The sequence below is a fragment of the Puma concolor genome, chromosome E2, assembly GCF_028749965.1.
Source record: "Puma concolor isolate L17-30 chromosome E2, mPumCon1.1.hap2, whole genome shotgun sequence".
NCBI classification, from domain to species: Eukaryota; Metazoa; Chordata; class Mammalia; order Carnivora; family Felidae; genus Puma; species Puma concolor.
The window spans coordinates 24291798-24310242 of NC_141681.1; the positions used below are offsets into that span (position 1 = coordinate 24291798).

The 18445-nt window shown below is 43.6% G+C and overlaps 1 protein-coding gene across 4 annotated transcripts in view; it reads left to right on the forward strand.

The window, feature by feature from the left end:
* Nucleotides 1-1450: 1450 nt before the first annotated feature.
* CDH8 (cadherin 8) overlaps nt 1451-18445 on the forward strand; it is a 368350-nt gene continuing 351355 nt past the window's right edge. Inside the window, exons 1-3 of one of the 4 annotated variants that reach the window (XM_086689282.1) lie at nt 1451-1783; nt 2348-2618; nt 16554-17001. In XM_086689282.1, the coding sequence (XP_086545408.1) occupies nt 16753-17001 (249 nt within the window). In that variant the 5' untranslated portion in view covers nt 1451-1783; nt 2348-2618; nt 16554-16752. Of the gene's footprint in view, nt 1784-2159; nt 2619-3862; nt 4096-16553; nt 17002-18445 lie in introns of those variants that run through there. The other 3 variants (XM_086689284.1, XM_086689285.1, XM_086689283.1) reach the window with 3 other exon arrangements.

The following is an 18445-nucleotide window of genomic DNA, read 5'->3' on the forward strand; positions in this document are numbered from 1 at the left end:
GACATTACACTGCATCCTATTAAGTGTGGGTGGAATTGTTAAAGAGGCAAATGCCTTGTCTTTCAGCAACCCTGATTATTTTAGAAATATCCTTATAGGGCTTTTTAACATTATCCTAATCCTCTTTCACACTGCTTAATCACCCAGACCTCTCCTAAGAATTAGGAGAAAATTAGTAGGAAATTCCTACTGCAGTGCTTTGAGCAGAGATTAGCACATGGAGAGAGGGCTACCTTGAATTCTAGTTGCCAAAATTCAATGAAGACAATGCATGTAACTGCTCTGAGAGTACACGTAGAGGTGAGTCAAAACAACGCATCCCTAACCATGGCATCCAAAGCCATTGGATCCTGACTCTCTTCCCTTTGTCAAAAGAGTTGCTGTTGTTGTTTCCCTTTAAGAAAATGAGATTTGGGGATGTTGTCTAATTCTACCATTCTGGCTTTCTTCTGAGATGAGTTTTGTTACTTGTGACGATTCGCAGCCTTCAGTAACACAAAACTTTTTCTGTGGTTCTCATAGATTTAAGAAAAGTACCCCCAGGAAAGGAGCAGAGCATGTGTTCAAACTGAAAATGAATGTCTGAAAATTAAGCACAACCCAAATATCGTGTATTTCTTTGTCCACTTGGGACTTACTTCCTGGTCTAGCAGGAGTTATGATTTGATTGAGGTATGACTTCTGTTCCTTTTTCCTAGATAGAATTAGCCAACTCCTGAATACCCTGCAAGCTTACACAGTCTGAGAAGAGAAGGAACAGTTACTATGTACTGTCTTGTGTGTGTGTGTGTGTGTGTGTGTGTGTGTGTGTGTTTGGGGGCGGGTGGGGGCAGAGGGGAGATACCTCCGGGTTCTCCTCACCTCTCCGTGTCTGAAATTATTCACTAAGTTTTTTGCCCGTTAGAAGCTAGAATGTGAAACAGATATTAGACCTATAGGCTGTATTCTTTTAAACATTTCATAATGGGACACACACACACACAAATGTCAAATCTGCATAAAACATTACAAGCATATTGTGCCTATTTTCTCATTCTGCTCACTGTGTCTCGTTAATTTGCGACAGTCAGTACAAGCTCTACAGACCTTGTGTCTGGTTGTCTGCGCCCTTTCCCCCTTCTGTTTCGGCTGTGACCCCCAGATGGTAAAACCCTTCCTGAGAACTCCCCTCTGGTGCACAGGGCATGGACCAAATCAGGGTGGCCTGTGGAGGGAAGTTAATCAAAAAAGTAAGGATTAGTGCATCTTACGTTTCACTGATTGTACCAAAAGATGATCACGGTGGCTCAATATTTCTATGTGTTAGCCTTGGAAGTGAGAAAAAAACAAGCCTGGATCTCTTAATTTATCTGTACTGGCTCTACCCCAAGGCCGGGGGGGGGGGGGGGGGACGTTTCTCAGGACCTGCACGGCGTCCATCAGAGCAGCTGAACGGGCCACAGCCAGGGCATCTCTTGGCGGAGGTAAAGGAGCTGCAAAAATGGTGTCTGCGAGTAGATCTGGAGGCCAAGGGTCACTGACAAGACAGGGCAATCTCCCCCTGGATTTCCCACGCAAGTTCTGCTGTTCTTTTCGTGCCTACTTACTGCGCGCCCCTGCCGGCTGCCCCGGTGCCCGCCCCGATCCCATCTCCCTGAAGAAGTAGAGGCAGGGGGGTGCTAGGAATGTGCTCCACCCACAAGACCGCGACACACCGCCTGCCTCCGAGCTGTAGCGTCTGAGTCGTAGGTAGCGGTCTGACAAGCACCCCACTCTGTCCGCAAGAGGCTCTCGGAATTGCGAGGTAAGCCGCCCACGCGCACCCCTCGGCCCTGCCGCGTCCTCTTCCGCCCACGGAGAACAGCTGTGGGTCGTTGAGACGCTTTTCAAGACCACGCTGGCCCCAGGGCGCAGGTGAGAGCCAACCGAGGAAGCTCGCGGGAACCGCCTCCGCCTGCCTTGATCCTCCGCCGGCCCCCTTCTCCGGGAGGCTGGCCTTCCGCGGGCTGCGCGCTCCGCACGGAAGGGCGCATCTTCAGCCGGGGCTCTGGCTGCGAAGACGCGCGGGGCGTGCTCGGGAGCCAGGAGCGAAAAGTTGGGCGCCCACTTGGAGAGGCAAGAGCGAGCGAGCGAGCGCGCGACAGCCGAGGGGGAAGGCAGGGAGGGGGCGGGGAGGGGGACTGCTTACATGAATTTCCAAGTGGTAGACCTGCCTCTGCGCTCTGCCCAATGAGATCCGTCAGGGGAGGCACCCGGCTCACTTTTCCACATCACTTCACAGTTACATTTGGCAGGCAGGCGGGCTCGCACGCCGGAGCGCTCAGCCCGGAATTCGTGGATTTATTCGGAATCTCCTTGCTTCCCCGAGTCCCTTCCGCCGGCGCCGGTCTGGGCACGGACGGTCCCGCGCACCCGCCCGCTCGCTGCACTTTGGGCTGCGGACACCCGGACTCGGCGCGCCCGCCCCGCGTCTCCACGGCGAGCCCCGCAGCTCCGAGAGGCATGAACGGAATCCGGAGGCGCCTGCCCTGCGCGCGGGAACCTCTCGGTGCTCGCCGCCCTCGGGAGCCGACCCAGAGTCCCTGCAGCCGTGTGTGAACCAGGAAGCTTGAAATTCGCCAGCGCCGAGCTCGTCAAGAGTAAGTGCTCTCCCCCTGTCCCCTTTTCCCTCCAAGCCCCGAGGACCCCGAAAGGACCGTTTCCTTTAAGAATCCCTATCCCCCTTCGGACACCTTGCCCGTCTCCTCCCCCCACCCTCCCCCGCAGATGGTGGACGCGGGTTCCTTGCCCAGGCTTGGGGCTGAGCTGCGTCTTTCATGATGCGCACAGCCGACGGGGCCACCTCAGGGCTCTGACGATTTGGCAAACTGTTGTGACAGTAGGTCCTGGGGGGTAGCAAGCAGCCTGTGCCCCTTTAGTCTTCCTGCCAGTCTCCATCTCCGCGGTCGCCTGGCGATTTCGCCGCCTCGCCAGGCCGGCAGGCAGGCGACGCTGCAGCCGCGCGCCTTCACTGCGGGGTCCGTGCGGAGAATGGGCAACACCCGCGGCGGGGGTGAGGAGGGTGCGAGCCCGAGAGGAAAGAAGGCGCAGGGATCGGGGCTGCCCCTTTGCTGCCCCTTCCCCCCCCACCCCGGGGACAGGGAGGGAGACCCCTGCCTTGGGGCCGCGGGCCGCGACCCAGCAGCGGAGAGCCCCCCGCCCCGGCGCAGGGCTTTCCTACAAGTGGCTGCTCCAGCCTACGAGGCGTGGTGCCCGCTGCAAACTTGCTGGCTCTCGGGCCGCCCCGCGGCTCTGCAGCGGCCAAGCCCCGGTACCGAACCCCGGCAGGACGCCCAGAGGCACTGTCCTCGGCGAGCCCGCTCTCACAGAGGCCCCCCGAGCCGAGGACTCCGAACCCTCTCCCCATCGCCCGGCAGGGCAGGAGGCTGCGCTTTGTGCCTTCTCCCTGCTCCCCATCCGCCGACACTCGGGGGGCGGGCCGCCTTGCTCGCCGGCCTAGAGGGCTCTCGCCTGGCTTCTGCCAGCGCGTAACAGGTTCGTAAGGGACTTCCTCCCCTCCTACCGGGTTCCAGCCAGGGCTGGGGGACGCCGAACACCTGCTGATGCCAACAGGTATCCGCAGTTCTCTCCGCTTCCCTTCTCTCCCAGACCAAAGCTCTCCCCACACAATGTGGCAGGAACCTCAAAGTTTTGTTACCGTTGACCCTTCCCCGCAGGCACTGAGCCGGCCGCTCGTCAAGGGCCAGCCGTTGGCCTCCGCGAGCCGAGATGGCAGCTGTTTGCTTGGGTTGCTAAATCTTGGAAATCAAACAACATGAATTGTTTATTGTTGCGAACGCACAGCATCAGTCCGTCATGGCAAATCAGGCTGTCAGCTGCTCACTTCAGCTCCAGTTAGAGAACGGGGCTTGTAGCCGAGGCAGCGGGAGGCAGGAAAGGTCCTTGCAACTTTACCACCCTTTCCTGAAGATTCCACAAGAGTTTCCTCTTGAAGAGGCACGATCCGACAATCCCTTAGCGCGCCGGAGCTGCTAATCAGATCAGCCGGCTGCTGGGTTTCACCTGGCTTCACGCAGCTTGCGGGCTGACAATGGGAAGGAGGGGGCTTCGGAGAAGGTACGCCAGCACTGCCCTCTCGGGTCGGGTACCATTGCGGAGCGGGTAGGAGGGACCCGGGTGGGTTGGGGGCGGTTGTGAAGCGCCTGTCCGCCCTACAGTTCTCCTGACAGCCGTCTCAATGGTTAACAACGCTCCCTGGGCTGTCACCTCTGCTTCATTATGGGAGCTTTTCAACTGGAAAACTATGTGGGAAAGAGATATTTATGTAAGATTCGAGAGTGAATTTTCCATTCATCCAACCTCGCCGCTGTACTTGACTGCATGCAAAATGAGCCCCGTCTTTTAGGCTAAACACAACTGAAATTTCTGCCCGGCTGTTGCCTTTCATCAGCTGTGTCCAGTTTTGCAGGGATTTTATCTGGGTGTGTGTGTGTGTGTGTGTGTGTGTGTGTGTGTGTAACAAAGAGCAAGGGAGAGAGATTCTTTTACAGACAGGCCTGATACCTTTGAAGGATGTTCTCTAAGGGCTGAATTTTTCTCCCCTCAAAGGGAGTTCTCCATAATCATCCTGTCCAGACATGTTTTCCACTTCCCTGAGCTCTGTGGCTGAAAGAAATTCAAGGATTAACCCTCTTATTAAATAATAACACTAATAATATTCTATAATTCTTTAGCAAATTGGAAGCTCCCCATCACACACTCATTTCATGCTGGAGCAGTTGCAGCGTTTTAAACCATCCCCTTTGATAGATTTTTTTTTTTTTTTTTTCCTGGACTCTTGGAGTCCAGGGCTTGGAGTTGAGAAAAATCTCCGAAAACAGAGAAGAGCTTTCCCAGCAACTCTGGGATTGCTTCATTCAGGGCTGCTGAGTGGCATTTCATCTTCCTCATTGTTTGTTCCCCCTGCCACCCAAATGAGTGTCAAGGTATCCCATGTCCATCACGAATAGGCTATATATTTTAGAGATGCTGGCTAACGTTCTCCAAAATTTGTGCCGTAATGCTGTCACTTAAACTTTGAATCTTTCTCCCCTGCAACCTAGACCTTGTATTTCTAGTTATTATTACTGTTAAGAATCACTCCAGCTTTAAAATCCCCAGATTCCCAAAACTCTCGAGATTCTTGATAGGTAAATCTCTACGTGGAAGACTCAACATTTTTTGGCTGCATTTTTGCTGCGCAGGATGCATTTTTGAGTTCTTGAAGGTGCTCTGAATTTCACTGAAGAGCAATTTTATAGCAGCCTTCCCTAGAATAGCAGCAGCATTTGCTGCTCTAAAGGATATTCTCTCTAAAGGATAGGAGGTCTTTAACCTGAAAATAACTTTATTTGGGTATTGTGTAGAACTCTGGTCCAGACCGAATTCATCTAAGGCAGCCCCTTAGTTTAGCACTGAACACACTTAAGTAGCCAATGGTGGTATGATCAATGTAAAAACAAACAGCCCATAAAACATGCTCAGCAGGCTGGAATAGACCACGTGAGAAGCCATTTGTAAAGGCTGTTGTATGAGCATATTCGTGATACAACATTTCCGTGTACACTGTGCACAGATTTAAGGTCTTAGGATGCTGGTTAGCTGGGAGCATCGGATTTTGGAGCAAAGCATGGGAAGTCCAAAGAATCAGGGTATAATGATTCTATTCAAGAAGTTGTACTTAAAGGTTTTGCTCTCCAGTTTCCTTTCATCGTTCGTTAGTGAGGAGAAAGGAACAATCATCCAGAAGTTAGAATCCATACTTACCAACTGTCCAGAAAACCATATTATAAGTAAATTAATGCTTTAAGAAAAAAAAAATCTTTATTTTTCTACTCAAGGTGGCACACCTCACAGCTTTATCAACATTCCAATCTGAGCAAAATTTCCATGCAAAGCCAGAAGCTTTTCAGGGGTAAAATGATATTCAATTTATATTTCCAACCACACTTTTCTGGTTTATCAGCCAAGTTTTGTGTCTGACAAATCAAGGAGCAAGCATGATCAGAGTAGCCTTTTAATTATAGATGGAGTCTAAAGTCTCAAGACTTTGTTTTGGAAGTAGCGTGCTCAGTGATGCAGTGGATAGTGGTGTCAGTCATTTTATATTGCCTAAAAAGTTACTTGGAGAAGCAGGAAAAAGATGAAGTTTTCTTCCCCCGTTGTTTTCAGCACTGTTGCACTCACAGCTGAAATGATCATATTTTGCTTTTTAGTTTAGGAAAAGGCTCCTAACTTTGGTGTATTAAACACCACCTGCAGAGTGTAAGAATTCAACCCTGGCCGGTCCTGGTTGCTCTGTATTAGGTGTGGTACACACATACACAAAATTTACTTGTAGAAAACTTCAAAATGTGCCCAGATAACTAACTTATGTATTGGTTCAAGTATGAGGATTTTTATCGTGTTCCCTTTGCCATTTCATCTGCCTTGGATGGTTTGATTTGTACCCCCCCCCCCCCCCCCCCCCCGGCTTCCTGAATTTGTATATTGACCAGTCTTTTTTTTTTTTTTTTTTTTAATATCTTTTTGCAGTGCTGGATTTTTTTTTCTCCAGAATCCCACAGATGTGTATTTGTGAAATAAAATATTATTTTGATGGAATAAGGCTGTCATCTGAATTAGTGGGGCTTAATTAACCAAAGAGCGATTAGGCTTTTCTCATTTAATTCCCATAGAAAGTTGCGATGAGCAATCTATTTCTGCTGAACCGTTGGTTCTTGCCTCTGGAACCTGCTTCAGATATAACCATGAGGAGAAAATTAGTTGAACCTGGCAACTTCGAAAGGTCAGAAAGGAAATAAGTTCAAGGGATGCCATTCAGCTGCTGCTCCCATATGCTGCCTGTAGCTAAGTTTCCAGAGTTACTTCATGGCAAAGCACCAGGACCAGTACGGTTTCCTTTTTCTATCATGTCCCAAGCTTTTATTTCCTGAGTTTTAAATGTCATATGCTTTTCCTTATAATAAATATCATCTACCTTCTTGCCTTTAGAAGTCTTGTTTTTAAGTTTTATTAATAGTTGAAATAGATGCGGTTTTCTGTCTGTTTTTGGAAAACATCATAAAAGAATAACACTTGTACTTAAACCTTCAAACTTTCCTTTCCTATTCTCTCTGCCAAAGACAGTTGCAAATGTTGAAATGATGGTTAGTTGAGGGCAAGCACAGAGTTCGTGCTCTGCAAACATTTATTTAATGCATCAACAATGAACAAAGACTGACCTCTCTTCCTTTACTAGGAGATTCTCAGTAAAGGATGGGGTGGGATATAATCCTACCCAAAATCCAGTATTATGGTTATAAACCTCACTTGGAAAATCAAGACCAGACTTATATCAAGAATGCTGCTAACCTATATGGGATGCAAAGTAGTGTTTTATTGGGGAAAACACACTAAATTCTGAAGTGTTGCATGTGTAACTCAGTGTCCATACCTTTCCCTTGGTGGGGGAATGTATAAAATAATGAAGGGAAGAACTTTCCCTCTTTTGCTCCTTCCTTCCCCTCCCTCCTTTGCTTCTCTTTAGTATATTTTGTATTTGAATGGAACAGTTCATATTAACCTCATGTGAATTGCAAGTCAGAACGTCTTAGAAGACCATTCTATACTCTTCTATATTGCGTTAATCAGCAGGATACCTGGCACTCACATGTACACAATGGAAAAAAATACTGTGTTTGCCATGATAAGGTATTTCTGTGAATAGATTTATTTACATTTTAAGCATGTTGAATATGCTGTGAAGGAATATTAAGTGGAATTGTATTCTATGTATGTCATTAAGTGAAAATGTTATAGTACCTTCATGTTCTATTACCGATAACATTTTCCATGCATTGTTTCTTTCTAGATATATTAATGCATAAAATAGGACTATTTGATTTCCGATGTGACACAAATAACATGAAATAAGTAGGTGAGGGAGTGATATGAATATCATAAGGGAATACTTTTCTTTTTTATACATGCAACCTCATCTTCCGAGCTTGTTATAAAAATTACAAGGACACATTCCATTCTTTATTTCTCTATTGCTGTTTCAGCTTGACAAACAGAATTTAATTTTCTGTGTTGAAGTATTTCCATCTTCCTACTGGGGGTGCTCAAAAATGAAAAACCATTAATTTATACGTATTTTTATTAAAGTGGTAGGGCATATTTGTGTTTGTCTGAGTTTGACTCAAATATAGTTGGTGAAGATTGTACTGATTTAGAACTCATATAAATACATTAATTGTCATGACCTATGTATTCTGTTGTATCTCAGTATTACTTTTGTCAAATGATTGCTTGTTATCTGTCTACCCATCTATCAACTGTGTTCGTAGTTCATGGTAACCGTGTCAGTGGGTGGTTTTTAAGCTATGAAGTCTTTGAAACATGAAAGAATGACAGTAAGGTGCACTTGTAAGGATGGTTACTACACAGTATAATCTAATTGGCAGAATCTTGACTTAATATGCTGGGATACTTGGCTGCATTTCAGTTTTAGTATTACAGACTCTGTAGCCTTGGTTATGTGATAAAACTGATTTTAACCATTTCCGCATGACTTAAGCAAGAAGCGAGACCTTGTAATTTTCAGCTATCACCAGTAGTGCTGAAGTGAATGGAAACCAGTTGTTGAATACTTTTGAAAGAAGATACTACCTGACAATCTCGTAGCATTATCTTCTCTCAGCAGCCTTCTGAGTAGTGTTGAGAGATCATTTCGGCCTCATTTCTGAGTTAGTGGGGACTCCTCACTTTGACCATTCTCATAGGAAGGTAGATGATGATGAAATGCAACAGAATTTTTTTTTTTTTTTTGGTAGCAGTACCTGGCCAATGAAATGTTTGTCATCGAGTAAAGTTTGGCTGTAGTGCAATTGTACAATAGGATGTAGCAGCCCATGTTTTTCTTTGAGTGGTTACAAAGGGAGGAATAGGTCCCATGTGGATGTTTAGTGCTTGTGTGTTGTCCTGTCTGCAGAAAATAGTGAAGGGACAATGCTATGTCTTCAATGGAAAGAGACATGGTTGGCTCTTGGGAGGGGACTAAAAATCCTGCCCTTTAGCAGCTTAATAAAACTATTTGAAGTCATTAGTTGTGTGTTAGCTGTGGGCAGGGAAAGCTATTTATAAAGTGCTATTTTATTCGTATCCAACATGGTTCCTGCCATTTAAAAAAAAAAAAAACAAGAGTTGGAAAAGGTTATTTTATTACCTGTTCTAAATAGAACGCTGGGATATTCCCCAGTGAGGTACACAGCAAGAAATTGAAATAAAATAATTTTTTTAAATATCAATCAAAAGTCTTTGTTAAGTACATGGAGTTTTCAGTAAATAGTAGCTATCATTGCTTCATTGATAGAGTTTTATGTACATTCACTTATTTTTTTCCACTGTCCCTCAAGTTAGAGAGTATGAAACAGAGCATCAGTTCCCTTATTTGTCATAATTGAGGTACATCTCCCCGTACCTTATGAGTGATAGAACAGTAATTCAAACTATTTCCAACTCCAAACTCGATGTTTCATCACCTGTGCCGTGGAGCTTTTCACAGCTCAGCTACACTACAATTGGGCAAGAGTAAAATTGATTTCTATTGGTTACTGTGATTTAAAGGGTCTTGGTTCACAACGTTGGGAGTTCCCAGAGTGAACTTTGAAATTGGCCTCCGTATACAGAGGGCACGGAGTTGCCAAAGAAAGATGTGAGACACTCCTGACTGGTAGGTGGCAGTGTTAATAAACAAGGGAAATCAGATATGAGGCTTTCTCTCAGGTGGCCACACGATGAGATCTCCGCATCTGTGCACTAGAATCTTAAGGTGTTAAATAGAGGCCTCCATGGGGTTCAGTCACGTATTTAGTCCAGATGGACTCACCAACATCTTAATCCCTCAAAGCTGAGTCCTTGAAATGACTCGTAGTGAGAGAACAGTGGGTAGAATGTAGGTCCAGGAATAGGGATGGGATAAAAATTCCTGCGCCAGCTCTCTGATCCACTGGTGGTCACATCTTCACAATGACCTCCTCCAACAAAAGGCGAACACATTGTTTTCGCTCCTAGGTCTCTATTAAACTTTGAGCACGTTACTCAAAGACAGCAATAGATGGGGGCTTTCAAATGGAGAAGGAGGTATTTTGAATAGCCCTGAGAAATCACTGCCTGACACTACTGTGTCTGTAATTAGCAAGGGATACATGGAACTTGTGTTCATTTTTTTGAGATGATCTCAGTACACTTCTGTCTTAAGAGTCTGACAGAATAGATTCATCTTCAATATCTTAACCTTATGATTTCAAGAAAGTTTTCCTAAATGAAGGTCTGGGTCTATAACACTAGAAAAGGGCTTTATTTTGACCTTGTCTTTGTCACAGACCTAGTCACCGCATGCTGAAATTTCCCTAACAAATAGAAATGCTTCTGTGCTCTGTGTGTAGAACAAAGTTCTGACTCCTTGGGAAAGGAGAAGGCATTTATTTTTGCCAAGGTAACCAATAATGATTAAACTTCATGAAAACTAAAGAAAAAGAGTCACGTGCCAATGGCAGCAGAATGGATTTGGCAGGTGTTCTGGGTGGCAAAATAAGCGAAAGATACGTGCTTTTGAATAGAATAATAGCTGGATTAAGGATATGGTAGGAGACCAAGGAAAGATGATTAGAGGGTTGTGGCTGATGGGGAGATAAATAGGTTTTGTGTGTGTGTGTGTGTGTGTGTGTGTGTGTGTGTGTGTGTGTGTGTGTGTGTGTAAAACAAAAACAAAATTAGAATCCTGTTATGCGACGGGAATCTGGTCAGGGAATTCTGAAGGCTTTAGGAAAGATGACTCTCCTGAATTGTATTTGGATGCATGCAAGTACCATCCCTCTCTAAACCCCAAATATATCTGTGCCTGTTCCGTTCCAGTCATCCAGCGTTTGGCGTGAATTGCACTGGGCCACAAGCTGAATCTCATACCCCATCTGTGTTTCTGAAACACCACTTTGAATTCAATGTGCATTTACCTGTTTTGAAGCAGCCTGCTAATGGTTCTAAATTCAAGGTCAGAAACATTTTTAATAGAAACTCTCTGGTCTTATGTGTCATTTTTGCTTCTATGAAATATTGTGGCTACTAAGCCTGGTGGATAATAAAAGCATAATTTCCTGTCAACCACAATAATCTGCTGGATTGAATCCTAAAGTGTCTGTAAAAGCCCATTTTTATTTTAGACTTCATCTATTGGTGTGCGGCTTATTGTTTAGAACTTTAGTCTACCTTGTTCACAAAATTGATGGTGGAGTATATTTTTGCATAATGACTTAACATACCTGAGAATTGACCACCTTAAAAAAGTTCACCGTAAAAAAATGTTGGGGTCAGCAGAGTAACATCCAGGCTGTAATTAGAAAGGTGTCTAAAATATGTGTATGAATGAAAAGTCAGATTGTAAGTATGTTACCCAAGAGAAGATATTTTCTTATGGGGAAAATTCTAAAGACTTTCTTACTTGTAAGAATTCCAGAGAGACTGTAAAATCTCTTCATCTCACTATCTGGGTGTAAATCAATGCAACAGCATTATAATAAAGTGGATTGCTTGGCCAGACATACGTACTGTGGTTGGAAAATCTAAAAATAAATTGATTTTTTACCCAAGCTTTACAACCTTGCTCAATTTCTTCTTCCTTGCGTAGACTTAAGCAGTTTGTTTATGAGTTACTCTTCACGATGTTTATTAATTCTGATAACAGTGACATCACATTTGGTTGCATCTCAAGAATTCCTATAAAGCTATTTTCTAATCATCAAAGAGGACATTACCTCTGCTTGTGGCAGAGGTGAAAGCAATATAAATAGTATGGTTCTAATTGTCACAGTAGAAGCTCATTTGTCTCCAAGTGAAGACTCTCTAAGGCAGACTTCGCTGAACGGAAGGCCAAGTCTCACCACCCCCTGATAGCACATTTGTGCCTGTGAATACTCCAGTTAGTGGCACAGTTTTACCAGAGCTTTGCATAAAGTAGTGTGTGTGTGTGTGTGTGTGTTGTTGGGGGGGGGGCGGTATTATGACATCATACAAATCTCATATATTCACACCAGTGCAGGGATTCCCAAAGTCTGATGTGTGTAGGCACAGTGAGGGTGAGCCCTGCGTGGGCCTGGGAGGGAAAGACCTTCTCACCACGCTGCTAAATCCTTTGTTATTTTAAGCAGATGGTCCGAGTTGGGAAGTGGTCTTATTTGCTCCAACCCCAGGCTTCTCAGACTGTGGTCCTCAAATCCATACAAAGTCCCAGGCCCCCACCCTCCATTTACTGCGTTATTATCTGCATTTTGGCCAGGTTTCCTGAGGATTTGTATGCATATGAAGGTTTGAGAAGCACCCCCAGGGGTGTTGTGTAGAGGACTTACTACATTTACCAGAGCCTATTGTTAAATTTTCAGGAAATGCCAGAACTTTTTAGTGGCCACAGTGAGAGCTTGAAATTGGTGGAAGTATTTACATTATGGAAATCATAAATCAAGGATTCTTTCTTTCGAGAGCCACTTAAATATTTAACAGCATATCCTTGCCTCTATCTGTTGATTTTCCTTTTTATCGGAGACAAATGACCTCAGGCTTTGCCAGTGTCTAGTTAAGAGAAAATAAAACATTACTTAAAATACCAGTCTCTCTGTGCTTCAGTTTGCTTATCCATAAAATGGGAATGATGATAATAAAGTGATAATACTTACATTAGGGTTATTTTGAAGGGTAGATGTAAATACATAGCTGTGTGTGTACATATAATATGTATACATACATGTAGTCTTGATTTACCATATACATACACATATGTGTGTATGAGTTGCTGATTTAATATTACCCAAACACTAAGTGTTTACTGTTAATCTCTTTGTAACAAATAACATTGGTTTGCCATTTTAAAATAGGTATTAGAAAAACTCACATTTTAAATTTAATAGTACAAGTAATTTAAGAATTTGGCTGTCTGAGGGAGGGGTATATGACTGTGCTAGAAATTCTATGCAGGGGAGGGTAGTAGAAATGACCAATGTGGATGAAGGAGAGTTTCCCTTCATCCCAATAGAGTTAGGATAATTTCTCTCCAGAGCTCTGCCACCAGCTGTTGGCCACTGACCAAATCATTCCTCCTTTCTCTGAAAAATGAGGAATCAGATTGGAATAGCACTCATATGTTTCCCATACCCTGTCTGCAGGATGGAAAAATATTTCTATTCCTCAAAGCCTTGGAGAAATCCAACATGCTCTTTGCTTCACAGAGAACTGGCAGAGTAGAGGGTACCTTATTTGACAGGTACTCTGTGGAGACCATGTGTAGGATGAATTTGGTGGGTGGAGAGCAGATCATGGATTGAATGATCTGGTAAGTAATGATTTGCAGACTACCCAAGATGCTGGATTAATCGGTGGTCTAGTTCCTGTGCATTGCCTGACTTAAATGCCCTTTCACACCTAACTCCTCCCCAGTTGGGAAATTGCTTGCTTCTCAACGCTTAGATGTCACTTCCTCCAGGAAGCCTTTTTTTTTTTTTTTTTTTTTTTTAATGCTGTGAAGATGAGTGGCATACCATCGCTCTGTATTTCTATAACCCTTCTCAGCCTGCATTTCACTAAATATTGTAAGTATATCTTTGTTAGTCTGTACCCATTGGACTCTTTGCTTCCTGATGAGAAGAGCATTGACCTGATTGCCTGTTGACCATCAGAATACACTCATCAGTGTTTATATAACGAGAGACGTGGTTAAAAACGAGAATTTTGGAAGTGGATTACCTAGATTCAAATAATGATCTCCTTACTGGAGGTATTTTTTGGGGCATGTTGTTTAACTTTTCTGTGCCTCAGTTTTGAATGAAACAGTGTGAGACACAGTAAGATTTATCCAGCTCTAAGATACTGCGTCAATGGGTGGTATTTTGGGCTATGCATCTATTCCTTTATTAATGCATCCTTTCTAACTAACAAAGGTGTGCCATGGTGTACAATTACTTCAGGGTTTGTTATCACTTTTTACCCGATTTTGGTAAGTTTGGGTGCAGTACCTCTCATGTCACATTTCATCCTGGCTGCCAGTGGATGGCTTCCATGAAGGAAGTGTCTATTATGAGTATCGGATTAAACTTTCTTATCCCAGAATCATCAACAACAGAACAGATGCCAGAATATACTTGCAGAGTTATTTGGCACAGTTTAAAAATAACTGTACGCTCTAGCCTTTTCTAATTGCTTTAACAAGACTACCTCTTCTAATCCTCAAAATAAACCATTTAGGTATTATTATAATTGTTGTTATTGTTGGTAGTTGCCCCCCACTAGTAAATGCAGTTTTTTAAACTAGAATTCAGTCCCCAGACAGGCTGATGCTGGAGGAAAATCACAACCCACTTAGCCTTCTTGTCTTTGTAGTTCTCTGGCCATGCATGGGTTTTGAGCATTCAGGGATGTTCTGTCCTATAGAAGGTGAATTTGGAGAGACTATATACTTTTTCCTGAGAAGAATTTAGAGTGAGGCTATGTGGACAGGATAGGTCTCAACTACTTTGTGATAAGGTCCAGCCTTTCCTCCCCGGCAACACCTTTGCCTTCTCCCATCCCACCTTCTGGAAGATTTTTGAGTGCTTTGTGTCACTCTTGGACCTTACCTTCTCCTGCCATAGAGGTCATGTGGCTTAAGTCTCTGCTCTTTCATTTGACTTTTTAACCAAAGCCTCCCAAAGGGATGGACCATGTCAACACCACCCTCACAGTCTGGTTTAGGAAAAACAGTTTAGTGAGTGCTTCGCATGTTCCTGCTGCTTTATCAGAATCTTGATTCTGACTCCCCCTACTGACTGGAGCAAAGTGGGAATTATTTTTATTGCCATTTTGCAGAAGAGAAAACTGAAGCTCGGGAACTTATGTATCTGATGCATCATGAGAGAGACCTCAAGTGGTGTGAACTGGGATTCAAACCCAGGCTTATCTGCCTCCATGGTGGACCCTGTGGCACACTACTGTGCTCCTTTAGCACTGTTCAGGCCCCCTGTCTAGGAGAGGGCAGGGTGTGTGATGGTCATGCTGTGAATGCTGGTTAAATAGACCAGTGGATGGGCAATTTAGAAAGAGATTAATACTTGGGGATGTTTTTCTTGAGAACTTTTAAATTCCGTCTTGTTTTAAATTTGAAGCCTGCAAAGGTCTGCTTCTCACACTGGAATAAGAGAAGGTCATGATGGAAATGTGCTTTAAAGAAAGGCTTCTCTTCCTTTTGTGTGCTGCGGTTCCAGGGGAAGCAGAGGATATTGTTCTGGGCTCTGTTTTCTCTGAGCTGGTTTCCTATTGAAAGCTTTTCTTCCCTTCCATTTACAGACAACTGCCATTTGCAGTGCTTTCCCTAGGCACTCATGGGGCGGGGCCACCTGAGGTACCCTCCTAGTCCCGGAGATTGAGCTGAGCCCGGGCAAAAGGTGACAAGTGGGGTGATTCCACTGGCCATCTTGTTAGATCAGATACAGCCTGTATTTGCGGCAGAATCTGGGTCTGCCATTTCAGCTGGCATCACTAAGGCCACTCACTAGCCCAGCCAATGTTAATGACTTTCTTGCTTTCCCATTCTGAGCCAGAATGGGACCAAGGACCTAGAGGTGAAAGGTTCCCTACCCCATTATGAATTCCCTGAGCCAAACTGATCCCCATGGTGTCCTGAGGAATTATTTTCCCATTTAATCTAATTCAGCAAGGCTTCTCTCTGGGTCTGCAGTGAACATTCTTTCTTTAAAAATAATTTTTTTGAGAGGGAAGAAACACATTTTTCCACACTGAAGGTAAGCAAAAAAATGTATTTGACACCTCAGGTAATGGGGGATTTTTTTTGCCCATCCCTTTCTGAATCTCCTCAATTGAAAATTGTATTTTTACCATATTTCATTCCCAAAGGAGCTTTTCATAATTTAAATCTCCTGTTCAACTGTACATTTAGAATGGGAGCTCTGACACCAGCCTGATTATAGCATACATGCTGGACATTACAGAATTTCTCTCTGGGAGACTTCTAATTTTATTCATTCATTATTAGCATCCTGGCAGAGAATAGCATTCTGCACCCTGAATTGGACCATCCCTTCTGATGCTTTGTGGCAGCTAAGACTGTAAAATGGGAAATTTCCTTTCCCAATCTCATGTGTAAATTAAAAAAAAAAAAATACCCATTAAAGGCTATTTATACTGCTCAACATAGAGTGAACTAGAACCCATTTTTAAATCAGAAGAGACGGAGGGAGGGAGGAAGGATGGGTGGAAGGAAGGAAGGAAGTAGGTAGGGGAAAGAACTTGTGTTACTTAAGCGGTTTGTGATAACTAACATAGGTACAAATAAAAAAATCTAAAGCTTAACAAATAAAAGGACCCACTCATTCTAACTCCTAAGATCCACTTTTTTAACTCGAGAGTTGGGGAAATGCCTGCTGTTGTTCATTTAGGTGCTTCTAAAAGGCAGCAGTTTTGTTGGAAGACCTGGTGGAGTGAACCTTTACTCTTTCTCTCTCCTGTGTTTGCAGGCGATTTCAGTGAGAAGGAATGCCAGTGGACCGTGGTCTCAGAAAAGCGGCTTAGATGATGTCTGTTTCCTGTGCTAGAAACACGTGGCAGAGCTGTAAGTAAACGCTCTACACTGCATGATGAATTGGATGGCTGCAGACCGGAGGCAAAAAAAATAATTGTCTCATTTTCGTGGTGATTTGCTTAACTGGTGGGACCATGCCAGAACGGCTAGCGGAAATGCTCTTGGATCTCTGGACTCCATTAATAATATTATGGATTACTCTTCCCCCTTGCATTTACACGGCTCCGATGAATCAGTCTCAAGTTGTAATGAGTGGATCCCCTTTGGAACTAAGTAGGCTGAGTGAACAGCGGATTTTGAACCGCTCCAAAAGAGGCTGGGTTTGGAATCAAATGTTTGTCCTGGAAGAGTTTTCTGGACCTGAACCGATTCTTGTTGGCCGGGTAAGCTACACTTTTAAGATCCCCATTTCGGGATCTGTTTCTCTTCTTTAGATCTTTAACATCCGACTTGTCAGAATTGTTGGCACACTTAGCTGTAGTACTTTAGGCCAGATGGTTAGTTTAGTTACCTATTGGTTTCTTTAGGAATATGACTAATCCCACTGTAACAGTCTTAAATGTAGACAGACTGCTCTTCTGGTGAAGGCTCGTCTCCCCCATCACTTGCCTCCCTTCAGATACAAAATACTTGTGTAATGTGTGTACCTACAGACTTTTCTTTCCCATTTTGTACAAGAAATCTGCATGGCAAACTTTTTCTCTAGCTTAAGTATTTGGAAGAAGGATACATTTTTGTTCAGTTTGAATTTCCTACAACCTTGATTCCTAAGATGTTTAGTTGTTTCATTTTGTTTTGAGGTCATGTGTCTCCAGTTGCAGGTAGATTCCCCCCCCCCCCCCCCCGCTTTTTTTTTCTGTGGTTTGTTTGTGGTTTTAGTCATTAACCTGGGTTGGAGAAAAAGAAATTCTTGGAGTGGATGTTTAACAGTGCTTTGTACTGTAATTCAATAAAATTTGCGATAGGAAACTAGTTCATTCATTGTCAGATGGAATCAAATGTATACAATCAAAATTTCACCTAGTGGCGTGTGTGTGCATGTGTGTGTGGGTATTTACATTTGTTTTGTCATTGACAGGTTAAACAAATGTTCTTTCTGTAGATAAGTTTTTTTTTTTTCCAAAATCATACCATGGGTACTGAAGACTGTATACATTTATTCCTCAGAACTGTTCATAGGCTTCTATTAAATTTGATACATCATGGTAGAATTCTAATTATAAGCCTACCAATGGCTGATTTTCCTGATAAGAGAGATTAAGATGTGAGTCATGCCAATATTACTCATTTCCCAAAAGCAGTGATTTAGAAAAATAGGAGAATTAAATATTGATCTCTAAGACCTGAGTTAACTCTTTGTGTTTGACTAGGAACTTCTGAATACATTCCTGCTTCTACCTTATTGTCTTGCAAAGCAAATTGAGACTCTCCAAGGGTTATGTTTTCTCATTTTGTATAGTTAGTCTACTTGGACAAACGATATCTGGATGAGGAGATCTCATGAGTAAATCAAATAATACTTATTAAGCCCTTTCTATGTGTCTGTCACTGTTCTAGGGATACTGGAGCATATCCGTTTTCAAAACCATGATCTCTTTCTTGAAGAAGCTCATACTGTAGCCAGTATTGAGTGTTTATTATGTATTGACCACTCATACAAAAGCACTTTGTGGGCACAGTCCTGTTTGCGTCTAAAAATAGCTTTTCCCCTCTTTCTGTGTATATATGTGTATGTGTTTATGTGCGTATATATACACATATAAAAATATGCGTGCAAAACAGCTCTACACTACTTTTCTCAGATGTAAAAATGCAAAAATTTCTGAA